This window comes from Oncorhynchus kisutch, linkage group LG7 (assembly GCF_002021735.2).
Source record: "Oncorhynchus kisutch isolate 150728-3 linkage group LG7, Okis_V2, whole genome shotgun sequence".
Classification (NCBI taxonomy): Eukaryota; Metazoa; Chordata; class Actinopteri; order Salmoniformes; family Salmonidae; genus Oncorhynchus; species Oncorhynchus kisutch.
The window spans coordinates 15,808,463-15,828,407 of record NC_034180.2 but is presented as its reverse complement, the minus strand read 5'-3'; the positions used below and the strand labels follow the sequence as shown (position 1 = coordinate 15,828,407).

At 45.8% G+C, this 19,945-nt stretch overlaps 1 protein-coding gene across 2 annotated transcripts in view; it reads right to left on the bottom strand.

Moving 5' to 3' along the window:
- The window catches only part of adck1 (aarF domain containing kinase 1), a 169,312-nt gene that overhangs the window by 47,309 nt on the left and 102,058 nt on the right, over positions 1 to 19,945 (bottom strand). For both annotated transcript variants that reach the window (XM_020487532.1, XM_031828530.1), the window contains exons 5-7: positions 16,697 to 16,855; positions 16,300 to 16,458; positions 15,872 to 15,988 (exon numbers count right to left, since the gene is read on the bottom strand). In XM_020487532.1, coding sequence (XP_020343121.1) covers positions 15,872 to 15,988; positions 16,300 to 16,458; positions 16,697 to 16,855 — 435 coding nt within the window. The remainder of the gene's footprint in view (positions 1 to 15,871; positions 15,989 to 16,299; positions 16,459 to 16,696; positions 16,856 to 19,945) is intronic.

The following is a 19,945-nucleotide window of genomic DNA, read 5'->3' as shown; positions in this document are numbered from 1 at the left end:
TGAGGAGCAAAAAAAAAAAAAAAAAAGAATACCCCATAATGACAAAGCAAAAAAACAACACCATATCACATTTTGAAAAGTATTCAGACCATTATTTAGAAATTTGTTGAAGAACCTTTGACAGCGATCTCTGCAGATCCTCTCAAGCTCTGTCAGGTTGATCGGAGCCTCGCTGCACAGCTATTTTCAGGTCTCTCCAGAGATGTTCGATCGGGTTCAAGTCTGGCCTCTGGCCAGGCCACTAAATGAACATTAGAGAATTGTCCCAAAGTGGCTTCCGTCTGGACATTCTAACATAAAGGCCTGATCGGTAGAGTGCTGCTCCACAGAGGAGCTTAGGAGCTCTGTCAGAGTGGCCAAGGCCCTTATCCCCCGATTGCTCAGTTTGGCTAGGTGGCTCTTGGTGGTTCCAAACTTCTTCCATTTAAGAATGATGGAGGCCACTGTGTTCTTGGGGACCGTCATTACTGCAGTCATTTTTGGTACCTTTCCCCAGATCTGTGCCTCGACACAATGCTGTCTCTGAGCTCTACTGACAATTTCATCGACCTCATGGCTTGGTTTTGGCTCTGACATGCACTGTCAACTGTGGGACCTTATATAGACGGGCGTGTGCCTTTCCAAATCATGTCCAATCATTTGAATGTATCACAGGTGGACTCCAATCAATTTGAGGAAACATCTCAAGGATGATCAATGGAAGCAGGATGCAGTTGAGCTCAATTTCAAGTATCATAGCAAAGGGTCTGAAAACTTAGGTAATAAGGTAATTTATGCCTGTTTATTACTTTTTTTATACATCTGCAAAAATGTCTAAACCTGTTTTTGCTTTGTCATTAAAAAAGTTATTTAATCAATTTTAAAATAAGGCTGTTAAGTAACAAAATGTGGAAAAAGTCAAGGGGTCTGAATACTTTTTGAATGCACTGTATTTCATCCCCATGCAGTGTTCAATGAAGAATTGTTCATCAATTTAGAAGAAAAAAAGAAAAAAACTGGCATAAACTAAATTGAACATCTGTATATCGAAAAGATAGATTTAAGTTTGTAAACCCTGAAAATGTGTCTTTCAACTTGTAGAGCTGAAAGAAGAGCACTGTTTCAAATGATCACTCGTTTTATTTTATTCTGTTCTATTACATGTTTTTCAGTATAAAATAGGTGGCTTGACTGTGATAAGGTCTTGGGAAATAAGAGCGTCTTGTCTGCTAAATTAACAAAACAAGGCTATGCCATTGCACAGCCATAGGCTTCCACAAGCAAGTGCCACTGCTGATGTTACTACCTTTTGAAGACTGTGTTCCACGATCTAATATAATCATTAAAGTTTCAATAAATTAATCTTAAAATGGTTGTTTTTTAAATTAGATATACAGTGGGGCAAAAAAGTATTTAGTCAGCCACCAATTGTGCAAGTTCTCCCACTTAATTCTCACCATAATTTGCAAATAAATTCATTAAAAATCCTACAATGTGATTCTCTGGATTTTTCTTCTCATTTTGTCTGTCATAGTTGAAGTGTACCTATGATGAAAATTACAGGCCTCTCATCTTTTTAAGTGGGAGAACTTGCACAATTGGTGGCTGACTAAATACTTTTTTGCCCCACTGTATATATACACACACACACACACACACACACACACACACACACACACACACACACACAGTTGAAGTCGGAAGTTTAACACATTTCTTGTTAACAAACTATAGTTTTGGCAAGTCGGTTAGGACATCTACTTTGTGCATGACAAGTAATTTCTCCAAAAATTGTTTACAGACAGATTATTTAACTTATAATTCACTGTATCACAATTCCAGTGGGTCAGAAGATCACATACACTAAGTTGACTGTGCCTTTAAACAGCTTGGAAAATTCCAGAAAATGTCATGGCTTTAGAAGCTTCTGATAGGCTAATTGACATCATTGGCGTCAATTGGAGGTGTACCCGTGGATGTATTTCAAGGTCTACCTTCAAATTCAGTGCCTCTTTGCTTGACATCATGGGGAAATCAAAAGAAATCAGCTAAGACCTCAGAATATTTTTTTAGACATCCACAAGTCTGGTTCATCCTTGGGAGCAATTTCCAAACACCTGAAGGTACCACGATCATCTGTACAAACAATAGTAAGCCAGTATAGACACCATGGGACCACGCAGCTGTCATACTGCATTGGAAGGAGACGTGTTCTGTCTCCTAGAGATGAACGTACTATAGTGCAAAAAGTGCAAATCAATCCCGGAACAACAGTAAAGGACCTTGTGAAGATGCTGGAGTAAACAGGTACAAAAGTATCTATATCCACAGTAAAATTAGTCCTATATCGACATAACCTGAAAGGCCGCTCAGCAAGGAAGAAGCCACTGCTCCAAAACCACCATAAAAAAAGCCAGACTACGGTTTGAAACTGCACATGGGAACAAAGGTAGTACTTTTTGGAGAAATGTTCTCTGGTCTGATGAAACAAAAATAGAACTGTTTGGCCATAATGACCATCATTATGTTTGGGGGAAAAAGTGGGATGCTTGCAAGCCGAAGAACACTATCCCAACCGTGAATCACGGGGGTGGCAGTATCATGTTGTGGGGGTGCTTTGCTGCAGGAGGGACTGGTGCACTTCACAAAATAGATGGCATCATGAGGTAGGTAAAGTATGTGGATATATTGAAGCAACATCTCCAGACATCAGGAAGTTAAAGCTTGGTCGCAAATGGGTTTTCCAAATGGACAATAACCCCAAGCATACTTCCAAAGTTGTGGCAAAATGGCTTAAGGACAACAAAGTCAAGGTATATGAGTGCCCATCACAAAGCCCTGACCTCAATCCAACAGAACATTTGTGGGCAGAACTGAACAAGCGTGTGCGAGCAAGGAGGCCTACAAACCTGACTCAGTTACACCAGCTCTGTCAGGGGGAATGTGCCAAATTACCCAACATAATTGTGGGAAGCTTAGGCTACCCGAAATGTTTGACCCAAGTTAAACAATTTAAAGGCAGTGTATGTAAACTTCTGACCCACTAGGATTGTGATGAAAGAAATACAAGCTGAAATAAATCACTCTCTCTACTATTATTCTGACATTTCACATTCTTAAAATAAAATGGTGATCCTAACTGACCTAAGACAGGGAATTTTTACTAGGATTAAATGTCAGGAATTGTGAAAAACTGAGTTTAAATGTATTTGGCTAAGGTGTCTAAACTTCCGACTTCAACTGTATATATATATCTATATGGCAATATATGAGGCAATTGAGCAATTAGGATTTGTTATCTGTAATGGTTATGATAAATTAGGCCTTGTTGCTCACTGTTGGCATATAGATAAATGTGCAAATTTTTTCAGTGTTCTAAAAGTAGCATCTGGTTTACAGATTGCAGGTCTGCCTAAGACGAGTGCAAAGCAACTGGCAAAGTACTGCTCCATTTCAGCTGTTATGGGCAGCGTAGCAGAGAAGGTGCTGCTTGTATCCAAGACCTTTGAATTGTTGAACCCCTCTTAAATGTTATGTAATTTGTGGATTCAAATAAAGTATTTCAAATGTGTGTGTGTGTCAAACACTTACACCATATTGACTAAGCAGCACGACACAACCCCAGGTATCTCTGTTCTTTCTCAGAGGGGGATGAAAGAAGAAAAAAAAGGGGGATTCTTTCTCAGGGATCCCCCAGGACAGCTCTTTTTATCATCAGTCTAAAAATAGTAACATCACAGGAGAGAAAGACTGGGGGAAGGACATCAGTGGCAGCCAGTGAGTCTCTCAATCGCTCTCACACACACACAGAGAGATACAGACTGTGGGTCATATCGCAGCAGACCCAAGAAACAGACACACACACACACAGCTGTCATTCTGCAGAGAGCTGAAACACTACAGACACAGGACTGGTTCAGACACGCACTCAAACACACAGAGTTAAACAGTGGCCCCTGTGTGTACGTCTGTGCTGTACAAGACACCACGCTGCTAGGGTCCCTCTGATACACCATTCAACCTGTCTGGAGAGCCCTGCATATAATTAATCACACACACACACACACAGTAGTTAATAAGGACACAGACAGCAAACAAAGAGCTGATAAGGAATAGGCATCTACGAATGGCCATTAATTAGAACTCCATTTTTCATTGGGGAGAGAGAGGGAAGTCTCTCACACACACAAAGATAATCCAAATCTCATATCACAGGAGACCCAAGAAATAGACATACACGTAATGTTTTTCTATCTTCGTGGGGACCTAAATGTAACCCTATTCCTAAACCTAACCTCTAAGCTTAAAATAGCCTTTGTCATCATGGGGACGTAGGAAATTTTCCCATCGTGGACCATTTTCCTTGTGGGGAATTTGGGGGGATTTTAGGTCTCCACAAGGATAGAACCAACCCACCTGAGCACTCCTCCTATATATAGGACCTTCCACCCACTCCTGGGATATGAATGCCTGATGAAGCAGCCAGGTCACCCGTGATACAAGTCAGTATTTGATGTCCATCCATGTATGAGGACGTCAGGAGATGACATGGAAACCGGCTTCTAGGGGAAACAATGAGTGCTGTTACCTTCAAGTAGGTTTTGATTTTGCTAAAGCGTTACGGACGGGGATGGCGGATGGGTGTAAGCATCTGCCTCTGATTGGAAAGGTTACAAGTTCGAATAGGTCAGTTAGGATCACCACTTTATTTTAAGAATGTGAAATGTCAGAATAAGAGTAGAGAGTGATTTATTTCTGCTTTTGTTTCTTTCATCACATTCCCAGTGGGTCAGAAGTTTACATACACTGAATTAGTATTTGGTAGCATTGCCTTTCAAATGTTTAACTTGGGTCAAACATTTTGGGTGGCCTTCCATAAGCTTCCCACAATAAGTTGGGGGAATTTTGGCCCATTTCTCCTGAGCTGGTGTAACTGAGTCAGGTTTGTAGGCCTCCTTGCTCACACATGCTTTTTCAGTTCTGCCCACAAATCTTCTATGGGATTGCGGTCAGGTCTGTGTGATAGCCACTCCAGTACCTTGACTTTGTTGTCCTTAAGCCATTTTGCCACAATTTTGGGTCATTGTTCATTTGCGACCAAGCTTTAACTTCCAGACTGATGTCTTAAGATGCTGCTTCAATATATACACATACTTTCCCTCCTCATAATGCCATCTATTTGTGAAGTGCACCAGTCCCTCTGGCAGCAAAGCACTCCCACAACATGATGCTGCCACCCCCGTGCTTCATGGTTGGGATGGTATTCTTTGGCTTCAAAGCCTCCTCCTTTTACCTCCAACCATAACGATGGTCATTATGGCCCAACAGTTCCATTATTGTTTCATCAGAACAGAGGACATTGCAAACCGTAGTCTGGATTTTTTATGGCAGTTTTGGATCCGTGGCGTATGACGGCTGTGTCCCATGGTGTTTATACTTGCGTACTATTGTTTGTACAGATGAGCGTGGTCCCTTCAGGCATTTGGAAATTGCTCCCAATGATGAACCAGACTTGTGGAGGTGTACAATTTTTTCCTGATTTCTTTTGATTTCCCCATGATGTCAAGCAAAGAGGCACTGAGTTTTAAGATGGGCTAATTGACATCATTTGAGTCAATTGGAGGTGTACCCGTGGATGTATTTCAAGGCCTATCAGAAGCTTCTAAAGCGATGACATTTTCTGGAATTTTCCAAGCTGTCAACTTAGTGTATGTAAACTTCTGACCCACTGGAATTGTGATACAGTGAATCATAAGTGAAATAATCTGTCTGTAAACAATTGTTGGAAAAATGACTTGTGTCATGCACAAAGTAGATGTCCTAACCGACTTGCCAAAACTAAATTTGTGCAGTGGTTGAAAAACGAGTTAATGACTCCAACCTAAGTGTATGTAAACTTCCGACTTCAACTGTACATGCTCTCTCAGTCATCTCTCCCAGTGAGGGGAAACCAGCAGCTGATAAGTGAGGTGCCTGATTGAGTAGCCAGCCAAACCCTTAACGAGCCTATTGAATTCAGCTGTGCATGTTCAAGCCAGTGGGCACGTTCCCGGCTGATTACATGGCTTGTGGTGTAGGTGAGGGCGTGGACATTAGGTGGATGACCCTCACTGCGCCACACTCCCTTCTTCCCATGAGGGAAGCCGTCAGGTGACAGGCTGACTACACCGCTCGCGTCGCGTGCGTTATTCAATAATTGCACGCGCCAGCCAAAGAGCGTCTGCGTTGCCAAGGGCTGAAATAGAAGTCAGTTCTATTTCTGACGCAGACCGCATTGCAAGTCCTGCTTCTCCCATCTCCTCATTGGTTTATAGAAGCAGGTACCCACGTGCCATCTCCTCATTGGTTATACCCACGTGGGTGACTGAAAGACGAATGAGGTCAGTGGGGGTAATGCACCTAATTTATGGTATAAAGTCAAGAAAAAGCGGAGAGATGACTAGAAATAATTTAGTTGACCGTTTTATGTGTGGATTAATTGGTGGAGTAGAGGACCTTGTGCATTTCAGGTAAAATAACAACTCAGTGTTTATATCCCAGGACAAATTAGCTAGCAACAGAAAGCTAGCTAAATAGGACAAATTAGCTAGCAAGTGCAAGCTAGCTAGCTAAATTGCCATAAATGTTTATTGCTTTTCGACCTGTCCCCAAATTAATATAATTGGGTCAGAGTTTGTTTGATATTTTAACCTGCATGTCGTGATCGCGTTTGGTGTGGGGGTACAAAATACATTTATGCACGATGGCGCACGCGCGCAGCCGGTTTGGGTTTCGTGTAAGGCTTCCAGCTGATGGCTGCGTTCCATGACGTTAAATATGAATAATGTTTGAATAGCTAAGACCTAGTATACATCCACAGGCAAACCACATGCAGAGCTCAGCTTTCACATATGAATCATATGTAATTGTACCTTTTGAATGGTGGTCAAGTTGACATGGGGCATTGTGATGTCATGACTGGTACTCATGCGCGCATGGCATGCAGACACATTGACACACAAACCCCTGCGACTCATCGAGACTGCGAGTCGACACGCTGAAAGAAATTAAGTGCCTCCATTGCAACTCATTGAATTACTATGGTTACATCCCAAATGGCAGCGTATCCCCTGTATAGTGGACTACTTTTGACCACAGCCATTTGGGGCAGAGCTTATTGCTATGGGTACAGTGCTGTGACGTGGGTCATTTAGGTTTAATGGCGCTCTCTTAGAATAATTCAATAGCATACCTTTACGCCAACCCTCTTCTCTAGGCTGGTTATCTAACGCTGTCAAAGCACCAATGACTTACCACTCCAGCAGGCATACAGTACAGCTACGCCAATGTATCCACTTAACATGGTGTGTCAAGGCACTGGCAATGGTTTGGGTTAGCTGAGTTTTGAAACATAGTGACCATGCTAACGCTAACACAGGCATAGTGTAGCACAGGTCTGTAGCACAGGGCTAACATACCCATAGTTTAAAATAAAATACATACTGCTTAAAGAGATAGTCAATTGAGAAGACATCCCCACAGTCAGAACCACAGCCATGGCCTGACACGGTTTCCTCAAAGATGGTGTAGTGTGTCTGATGAAACAATATAGCAGATGCAAGTTGTCGTGCCTCCAGACACTCCTAATCTGTGTTGTCTGTAATCTCTACTCCTCTCATGGGATTACAAGTCTGGATTGTCATATTCTCTCTCCAAATCCCAGTTTATAAACACACAATCCCCAGTTTATTCCGTCTTAACATCTGCACTGTGCTTGTCATTTAGAAAGAGGAGACCATTGTTTCTATCAAATCATTACAAAGACTCTGCACGGCACTTGGTTGAAAATTGGAAAACTGCAGATGGCTACTGCCTCGCAAGCAACCCACATAAAGACAGTTTACTTTAAATCCGGATAGATAGAGAATTATCTGACGTCATAAAAAGAGTGTATATCTGTCTCCATGCACGCAAACACACACTGTACGGGGCCACAGTAGCGGCGGGCCCGGCCATTAGCTGATAGTGAGCGTTATTAGACATAATAAATGAGTCTGTCCGGCCAGGTGAGAATGGATAGAATTATTAACTGGCCCTGGCATCTGTGTGTGTGTGTGTGTGTGTGTGTGTGTGTGTGTGTGTGTGTGTGTGTGTGTGTGCGGGCGGGCAGGCGTGTGTGCGCGAGTCGCCGCCGTGTGTGTAATCAAAAGATTAATGATGGACCAAATAGACTTCTCTCTGGACTCGACCCCGACGTGCACGGCATGGATAAACAGATTTACCTTTTCATTTTTCCAACCACAGAGATGATTTGGGAGACAAAAGTTTGGCGAATATATCCAAGACATATATTACGCTGTTAAGAATGCTGATGATGCAGAGTTTTGCCTAATCTGTGTGTACTATGTGTATTTGTGCACACACTTCTGTTTATTGTAAAATGATCTATGCAGAGGAAAGTGAACAGATGAGCAGTTCTCTCTCCTCCTCTTGTGTATGTTTTAATACCACTAACTGTTGGGGAAACAGCATTTTACAGAGTTAAGTGTCCTCCTCTCCATCTCACTCACTCAGCCAGGCTCTCGGAGTTGCTAGCATAATGTAGCGTAGCCTGGCTAGCCTCTGCCTGATGAACCCTCTCGACAGGGTGTTCTCTCTCTCATCGTCACAACTCTCTCGTTTTCCATCCCTCTTTTTCCTTCTATCGCCATCTCCTTCTCGGTGTTTCACAATTTAATTGTCTAAACTTTCTCTCACAACGTTTCTCCCATCTAGTTCTCCTTTCTCATTATCTTGCTGTCCTCTTTTGCAACCTCTCATGGGTTCTCACCCCAACCCTAGATCCAACCCCTACATCTGCACCCAGCCTCTTGCCCAGTCCCTACTCCAGACCCTCCTATTCTTCTTCATATCATTGGAGAGTGTGGCTGACAGCAATAGTTTTTATGTCATAGTAATAATGAGTCAGGCATAGAGTCACCATACACACTCATCACTAGCAACACTACGAGAGAGAGAGAATTAAATGATACAGACCTCGAGACATCAATCATACTGATCTTTCACACTGACGGTATCCCTGGGCCTCCTACACACACTCTGGGGCACATTAGAACACAACATCACTGGTGTGTGTGTGTGTGTGAGAGGGATCAGTATGATTCATGCCTGGGAGTCTATCTTCTTTGTATGTGTGTGTTGATGGTCAGTCAAATAATATTTGTGTAATCTATGCTCTCAATCATACTCTCTCCTTCCCTATCTGGCTTTTATTGATCAAACTATAAAGAGCTGGAGGAAGATACAGTCTGATAAGTGTGAGTCAATGAGCACCACTTCAGAGTTACGGGTATCTCTCCAGATGCGTGCATATATGTGCGTGCACACACGCACGCTCACACACACGCACGCGCACACACACGAGCGCACACACACACGAGCGCACACACACACACGAGCGCACACACGCACGAGCACACACACACACGAGCACACACGAGCACACACACACGAGCACACACACACGAGCACACACGAGCACACACACACGAGCACACACACACACACACACGAGCACACACACACGAGCACACCACACACACACGAGCACACACACACACACGAGCACACACACACACACACACGAGCACACACACACGAGCACACACACACACACGAGCACACACACACGAGCACACACACACACACGAGCACACACACACACACACACGAGCACACACACACACGAGCACACACACACACGAGCACACACACACGAGCACACACACACCACACAACACACAACACACACACACGAGCACACACACACACGAGCACACACACACACACGAGCACACACACACACACCGAGCACACACACACACACACACACACACACACACACACACACACGAGCACCACACACACACGAGCACACACACACACGAGCACACACACACACGAGCACACACACGAGCACACACACGAGCACACACACACACGAGCACACCCACACACGAGCACACACACGAGCACACACACGAGCACACACACACACGAGAACACACACACACGAGCACCACACGCACAACACGAGCACACACACAAACGCACACACGAGCACACGAGCACACACACACACGAGCACACACACACACACACGAGCACACACACACACACACGAGTACACACACACACGAGCACACACACGACGCCACACACACACACGAGCACACACCACCGAGCACCACACACACGAGCACACACACACGAGCACACACACACGAGCACACACACAACGAGCACACACACACACACACACGACACGCACACACACACGAGCACACCACCACACGAGCACACACACGAGCACACACACACGAGCACCACACACACACACGAGCACACACACACACACACACACACACACGAGCACACACACACACACACGAGCACAAGCACACACACACACGAGCACACACGAGCACACACACACACGAGCACACACACACACGAGCACACACACACACGAGCACACACACACACGAGCACACACACACACGAGCACACACACACACGAGCACACACACACGAGCACACACAACACACGAGCACACACACGAGCACACACACACACGAGCACACACACACACGAGCACACACGCACACACGAGCACAACCACACAACGCACACACGAGCACACACACGAGCACACACACGAGCACACACACACACGAGCACACACACACACGAGCACACACACACACACACACGGGCACACACACACACGAGCCACACACACACGAGCAACACACACACGAGCACACACACACGAGCACACACACACACGAGCACACACACACGAGCACACACACACGAGCACACACACACACGAGCACACACAACACACACACGAGCACACACACACACACACACGAGCACACACACACGAGCACACACACACACACACGAGCACACACACACACACACGAGCACACACACACACACACACGAGCACACACACACAACACGAGCACACACACACACACACGAGCACAAGCACACGAGCACACACGAGCACACACGAGCACACACACACCACGAGCACACACACACACGAGCACACACCCACACACGAGCAACACACACACGAGCACACACACACACGAGCACACCACACACACACGGGCACACACACACACGAGCACACACACACACGAGCACACACACACGAGCACCACACACACACGAGCACACACACACACGAGCCACACACAACACGAGCACACACACACACGAGCACACACACACACACACGAGCACACACACACACACACGAGCACACACACACAACACGAGCACACACACACACAACGAGCACACACACACACACACACGAGCACACACACACACACACGAGCACACACACACACACACGAGCACAAGCACACGAGCACACACGAGCACACACGAGCACACACACACACGAGCACACACACACACGAGCACACACACACACACGAGCACACACACACACGAGCACACACACACACGAGCACACACCACACACGAGCACACACACACACACGAGCACACAACACACGAGCACACACACACACACACACACACACACACGAGCACACACACACGAGCCACACACACACACGAGCACACACCACACACGAGCACACACACACACGAGCACACACACACACACGAGCACACACACACACACACGAGCACACACACACACACACGAGCACACACACACACACACGAGCACACACACACACACGAGCACACACACCACACACACGAGCACACACACACACACACGAGCACACACACACACGAGCACACACACACGAGCACACACACACGAGCACACACACACGAGCACACACACACACGAGCACACACACACGAGCACACACACACGAGCACACACACACACGAGCACACACACACACGAGCACACACACACACGAGCACACACACACACGAGCACACACACACACGAGCACACACACACGAGCGCACACTCACACGAGCACATTCACACGAGCACACTCACACGAGCACACTCACACGAGCACACACGATCGCTGACAGCTGTGTGACTAACAGTATTCATAAGTGCATCAATAACAACAGTAACGTGTCTGAATGTCTGCCAGATGGAGCACAGCATCACAGCAGGCTTGCAGGCAGGCAGAATCACTCCTCACCCCTCAGGAGGGCGGGGTTCTTCTATCCATGTGGGGACCTAAAATCCCCTATAGTCCCCACAAGGATAGTAAAACAAGGAAAATTCTCCCTCATTTAGGGTTAGGGTAAGTGTTAGGGTAAATAAGATTTTGAATAGAAATACATTTTTAGGGGCCCATGATGATAGAATAACAAAATGTGTGTGTCTGCATACGTGTATGTGTGTGCTTTTGCCTGCGTGTGTGTGTGCATGCCTGCACGAGTGTGTAACGGCTCCACAGACAACACCTGGGGGCCAAAAGCTGATGGAATATTACCAGTGTGACACAGACTTACACACAGGGAAATTATAGCTTGATCCATTACCACTATGTCCGCCCATTGACTTGCCCATACCTCTTGCCTACTAGGATATGTATGCTAGATGCGTGGGTTGACTCATAACCCGGGCGGGTTCAGGGTCATGAAATATTGGGAAGTAATGTCACGGGCTGATAGAATAAAGAGGAAGCAATACCTTAAAAAAAAAATCCATAAATGTATCATTCTTGTGCGTAAGCCTAACTTTTAGGGTCTAACTGTGCACGTGCCAAATAGCCTACCCACCTATCGCAAATACTTTTTGGAATGGGCAAGAAAAATGGCATTGTCAATCCTCTGAGAGTAAAAAAAAAAAAAGTACCTAAATTCAGTTGAATTCAATAAGAGAAAAGCTTTGAAACGGAGCTGAAAATAAGAGAGACGGGATGGAGGGCCAGAAAAGTAGCCTCATGTTTGGGAAAGACTTGGTGAAGTGATAAAAAAGGATGATAGCAGTGCTGGCTGTGTTACGCGTGATGATGGTGAGGCGCTATACAAATTAGACCGTCACAAGATGGGGACTTAGAAGAGGCCTATGGCACGTCAAGGGATCTGCAGCCTACTGTTCCTGATGGGTTAAATGGAAACGGAAATCTGGACACTGACAGAAGGTCTATAACCTCACACATAGCCTCAATATTAACTCCTGAAGAATTAGGCATTTCTTGCATCTTGAGAAAACGAGAATGCGCAGGAAGATACTCTCTTGTAAAGGTGCCACCTTCATCAGCATCCTAAAAGTTGATAGTATTTCAAACCACATAAAATAGTGACTCGTTTCAGGAAACTAGGCGCATGTCGCACGTACCTACGTCACAGGAGAGCCGTTTGAACATTAAATAATAATTTATTATGCTAGCCATGTATACAAACGGGTAAGGTACCAGAGACCTGAAAATAGCTGTGCAATACAGGTGTGCCAATCTTGTAGCGTCATACCCAAGAAGACTCGAGGCTGTAATCGGGGCCAAAGGTGCTTCATCCAAGTACTGAGTAAAGGGTCTGTATACTTATGTAAATGTGATATTTAAAAACCTGATTTGTCATTATGAGAAATTGTGTGTTGATTGATGAGGGAAATAAAGAGTGTAATCCATTTTAGAACAAGGCTGTAACATAACAAAATGTTATGACATAACATAACCATCTCTGCTCCCTCTCTCTCTCTCTGTTCTTTTGCTCTACTGTGTCTCTCCTCCTTGCAATTTCTTACCGTTTTCACTCGTCTCTCCCTCTCTCTTTTCTCCCCCTTTCCCCCTCCCCTCACTCCCATCCTCTCTGTTGCTGTAAAGCAAGGCATGAAATTAACTGTTATGAAGAGTAATGGCTTATTTTGAGGCTGTAGGTGCAGCACTGAAATATACATCTGAAATCCTGTGTGCATATGGGTGTGTGAGTGCAAGTGTTTGTGTTTGTCCATGTGTACATATTTCGAGGGCACATTGAGGCGTGATTGATTCGATACATAAAGAGTAAGCAAAACGTTTAATTTTAATAGAGATGTATGAAACTAATCAGCAGATCATCAGCCAAATAATCAGCATGTGTGAACTGGAATGGAGCTTTAACCCTGTACACCCGGAAACACACCCCCGGAAACACACCCCCGGAAACACAACCCCGGAAACACAACCCCGGAAACACAACCCCGGAAACACACCCCCGGAAACACACCCCCGGAAACACACCCCCGGAAACACAACCCCGGAAACACACCCCCGGAAACACAACCCCGGAAACACACCCCCGGAAACACACCCCCGGAAACACAACCCCGGAAACACACCCCCGGAAACACACCCCCGGAAACACAACCCCGGAAACACAACCCCGGAAACACAACCCCGGAAACACAACCCCGGAAACACACCCACAGCGGAACATGATGTTGCAATGTAATATACTGGCAGGGCTCTATGCTGACTGAGAAGGTGAGCACGTGTGCGCCAAATAAATTTAGGTGCACAATATTTTAGGTAATAAAATTTTTCTAGGCACACTGGTGCTCTCAAGTTAAAATTCCAGGTCGCACAGCAAAATATTTACACGCATATGCGATTAAAATGGTTGCACTCTAGAGCCCTGGCAGCCGTGGCTTGGGTGAGCAGAGGGCAGCAGTCATGTACACGTCTCCTCTTTTTCCTGTCTCTTTCTTCCTCGGTCTCTCATTCTTTCCCAGACATTTAAAAAAGACAAAGAGTGGGGAGAGGAAGAGAACGACCTAAAGAGACGGAAAGAAAGAGATGGAAGAAAGAGAGAGAGCAAGAGAGAGATGGAAAGAAAGATAATTATTGTTTCCTATCAGGAAGACATCACACCGTAACAGAAAAACAATAAGAGCAGAGCGGCAATCTCCCAGCCAAATACCTCAGTGATAACGCACACTTTATTATCAATCAATAAACAATTAGTGTCTCTCTGCTGATTCTGTCAAAAGCCCACACAAGCCACATCCCTGACACACACACACGCACACACAGGTGCGTATAAGCATGCATAACGATCAACACAAACAGACAGAGGGGTCAACACATACATTAACAGATGACAAAAGTGCACGCACAAACCCTCCCAAGTGCATCCCTCCCCCAGACACGCACACACACACACACACACACACACACACACGTCTGACTGTACGGTATTTATCAAACCAGTCTCCTATGATTCCAACCACGCCTCCCCAGTATTAGCCAGCTCTCCACAGACTCCCATGGCTTTTGTGTTCCACCATTGTGCCTAGGTGTAATGATCGGTATCGCACCCCTGCCAATATGTGCTGCCCAGGCCTGAATGCAGCCGGCAGCCGAGTTAAACAGTACTCCGTCAGACACGGAGCCCCTGCCACGACAATAGGCGGCAAACGAGAATAAATGTAATCCATCTGCAGAGAACAGTCTTTTATATGAAAAAGAGATTTCTTTAATTCCCTCTTCATCTGGTGATGGGGGGGGGGGGGGGTAGAGGGTGGGAGGAAGAAAAGGATGGCGGTATAAGACGTCAGCCTAGGAAGCTTCATTTGTTCTCTCTCCCTCTCTCTGCACTGTTTCTTTCTCCGAAGTAGTTTGACAACGTTATGCATTGACGATAGTAAATAGTCAAGTCTGGCCTTTTACTGTGGGCCTCACTCACGTTCCAAAAATGAGGACGAAAATGCAGGGAAATACACAGAAGTGAGCTAATGCTCACGATATGGCTCATATTCGATATGCACCAAACAGAAGAAAACAGACAAACAGGGAGGGACTACATGGATTTGCCCAATAACAAACGCTCATTTTCGCTGTTCGTCCCCTAAAAATGCTGCTCCGGTGTGACTTAATGAATGCGGCCATGGTGTCGTACCTCATTGACGTTGATGCTGTGTCTCCTCATATAGTCTCTGTCGTTGACCTGGCCTCCCTCGGCAAAGTCCATGGTCAGGATCCGCCTGGTAGACAGGTCCCAGTGGATCTTAGGTACCTGAGAGAGGGAGAGGGATGGAGGAAGGGAGGATGTTTCACAATTGCATGACAACATGATCGCAACCGTTAGAGGAGTTGCTATTGTTTTCCTCCACACCTCCCCAAAACACACAGTCATCATATCTCTCTACGAACATTCACTATCACACTGATCGATAGTAGCTGCTCTTAATCAATCATGCTCTCTGGACAGTTACACCAAGCCACATTCAACCGAAGCTAAAAGAAGAATAGGGAAATAGACAGTAGACAAATAGACAAGGAAAAATATACTGTATACTCCAGCAGAGTAACAACGTGCGTGTGTACCTTGAGCCAGGGGAAGTGTGCGAGCATGACCGCCACCTTCTCAGCGTTGCGTCCCTCGTTTAGAAAGTCCAGCTCTACAGGCATGTTCTTCTTAGCCTCCTCCACCAGCCACATGAAGGCAAAGTCTGGGAACAGCCAGTGGACCATGTTCAGCAGGACCTAGAGGGGGAACACACATATATATGCACAGAGACATGCATACGAACGAACAAACGAACGAGAGAGAGAGAGAGAGAGAGAGAGAGAGAGAGAGGAGAGAGAAACAGAGAAACAGAGACAGAGAAAACAGAAAGAGAGACATTGAGACCGAGAGAAAGACATTATGGAGAGACCATTGATGAGGTAATATGTCAGAAGATACGTCGACGGTTATTGAACACAGACAGACAGGCTTTACCTCCATGACCACGATGTCCTTGGAGCTCTGTGTCTGAACCTTGGGGTGTTGGACCTTCACAGCCACCGTTCTACCATCATGCAACACTGCCTTGTGGACCTGGGCCAGCGACGCCGCGCCCTGGGGTTTCACGTCGAAGGAGATGAACAGATCAGAGAGCTGAGGGAGGGAGAGAGAGAGATAGTTAGAGAGGAGCAGCACCCCGGGATGTGCGTTTTTGTGTGCATGCATCCATCTGTGTTTGTGTATGCGTGTCTGTGTGCACGTATGTATGTGTGTGTGTTGTGTATAGTTGAGCCCCTTATCAGTGAGTCAGGGCTTTTCTGCATGACTGGCCTTTTCTAATGGAGCCGCAGGAACAACAGCCACCAGGCTGTGTTACAGGCTGTATCCCTCTCCCCCCACTTCTTATGAGCAAGAAATACAACGACATCTCTCTACAATTCTGTTCCATTACGTCCTCCATCCGCCTCTCTCACACAAGGCTGGCCTACTGGCTTCATGACTATCCCGCTCTTTTTCTCTCTCTCTCTCCATCTGTCAATTCAACTTAAGTCAAAGGGTTTTATTGGAATGGGAAACATATGTTTAAACAATAAATAGAAGTAAAACAAACAAACAATCCGAAATGAACAGTGAATCCCGCTCTCTCTAAAATGGTGGCCCACTGAAAGTCAAGGAGGAGCCAAGGTGAGCCTCTGCCAAACTCTCTGGCCCCTCTAGGTATGTATGGAACAGGACCGTAGACAGACCGACAGAGCAAACATGGGCACAGTTTCACCAAGCTGCACTGTCAATGACACCCGCCCACATCACACCCAGCCTTCACTCATCGAGTGAAGACAGCACACTGGGCACTGCAGCAAAAAAACACAGCCCAATGACCCCAAACTACAGACGCATACATACAGTACACATATTCATGCGAGCAGACACACACACACCACACACACACGAACACACAAACAGCACCAATACCTTGTGACATCCAGTGAGAGTTGATATATTACAAGTCTAGAGGTGTGTTGGTGTTGGGCTGGCTATCTGGGATTCTGCCCTGTGTGCCAGTCATCACAGGTGTGTGTATGTGTGTGTCAGTCAGGATGGCGACAGGAGTGGACACAGCCAGCCAAACAGGCGGTGAGCAGGCATAAAACAGGCAGCGGAGCGGGCAGAGACAGACACGGGCGAGAGGCCAGGGTCTGTTTCTGCCCTGCCGTGCCAGGTGAGCTGTGCCACCTGTGCCAAATGACAGGTGGCAATGCCAGGGGAAAAAAAGTGGGCACTCCTGGCACGCCTGAGTCCGACGAGTCACCTTCTCCCATACAGATGGGGGAAACCCATCCATATACACGACCGTTCAAATGTCTGGAGTCACTTAGAAATCTGCTCGTTTTTGAAAGAAAAGCACATTTTGTGTCCATTAACATAACCTAAAAGTGATCAGAAACCTCAAGTCCTCAACTGGCAGCTTCATTAAATACAGTGAGGGAAAAAATTATTTGATCCCCTGCTGATTTTGTACATTTGCCCACTGACAAAGAAATGATCAGTCTATCATTTTAATAGTAGGTTTATTTGAACAGTGAGAGACAGAATACCAACAACAAAAATCCAGAAAAACACATGTCAAAAATGTTATAAATTGATTTGCATTTTAATGAGAGAAATAAGTATTTGACCCCCTCTCAATCAGAAAGATTTCTGGCTCCCACATGTCTTTCATACAGGTAACGAGCTGAGATTAGGAACACACTCTGTCCACAGAAGCAATCAATCAATCAGATTCCAAACTCTCCACCATGGCCAAGACCAAAGAGCTCTCCAAGGATGTCAGGGACAAGATTGTAGACCTACACAAGGCTGGAATGGGCTACAAGACCATCACCAAGCAGCTTGGTGAGAAGGTGACAACAGTTGGTGCGATTGTTCGCAAATGGAAGAAACACAAAATAACTGTCAATCTCCCTCGGCCTGGGGCTCCATGCAAGATGGAGTTGCAATGATCATGAGAACGGTGAGGAATCAGCCCAGAACTACACAGGAGGATCTCGTCAATGATCTCAAGGCAGCTGGGACCATAGTCACCAGGAAAACCATTGGTCACACACTTCGCCGTGAAGGACTGAAATCCTGCAGCGCCCGCAAGGTCCCCCTGCTCAAGAAAGCACATATACATGCCCGTCTGAAGTTTGCCTATGAACATCTGAATGATTCAGAGGACAACTGGGTGAAAGTGTTGTGGTCAGATGACACCAAAATTGAGCTATTTGGCATCAACTCAACTCGCCGTGTTTGGAAGAGAAGAAATACTGCCTATGACCCCAAGAACACCATTCCCAACGTCAAACATGGAAGTGGAAACATTATGCTTTGGTGGTCTTTTCTGCTAAGGGGACAGGACAACATCACTGCATTAAAGGGACGATGGACGGGGCCATGTACCGTCAAATCTTGGGTGAGAACCTCCATCCGTCAGCCAGGGCATCGAAAATGGGTCATGGATGGGTATTGCAGCATAACGATGACCCAAAACACACGGCCAAGGCAACAAAGGAGTGGCTCAAGAAGAAGCACATTAAGGTCCTGGAGTGGCCTAGCCAGTCTCCAATCCTTAATCCGACAATCTGTGAAAGGAGCTGAAGGTTCGAGTTGCCAAACGCCAGCCTCTAAACCTTAATGACTTGGAGAAGATCTGCAAAGAGGAGTGGGACAAAATCCCTCCTGAGATGTGCGCAAACCTGGTGGCCAACTACAAGAAACGTCTGACCTCTGAATGCCAACAAGGGTTTTGCCACCAAGTACTAAGTCATGTTTTGCAGAGGGGTCAAATTCTTATTTCCTTCATTAAAATGCAAATCAATTTATAACATTTTTGAGATAAGTTTCTGGAGTTTTTTGTCATTATTCTGTCTCTCGCTGTTCAAATAAACCTACCATTAAAATTATAGACTGATCATTTCTTCGTCAGTGGGCAAACGTACAAAATCAGCAGGGGATCAAATACTTATAACCCAGACACTGGAAAGATTAGAAAAATTAAAGTGTTATAGACAGACAAATCTAAGTTTGAGGTGTTTGGATCACAAAGAAGAACATTCGTGAGACGCAGAAAAAATTAAAAGATGCTGGAGGAGTGCTTGACGCCATCTGTTAACTTCTTGGATATAGGGGGCACTCTTTTAATTTATGGATTAAAAAACTTGCCTGTTTTAAGTGCAATATTTTGTCACGAAAAGATGCTCGACT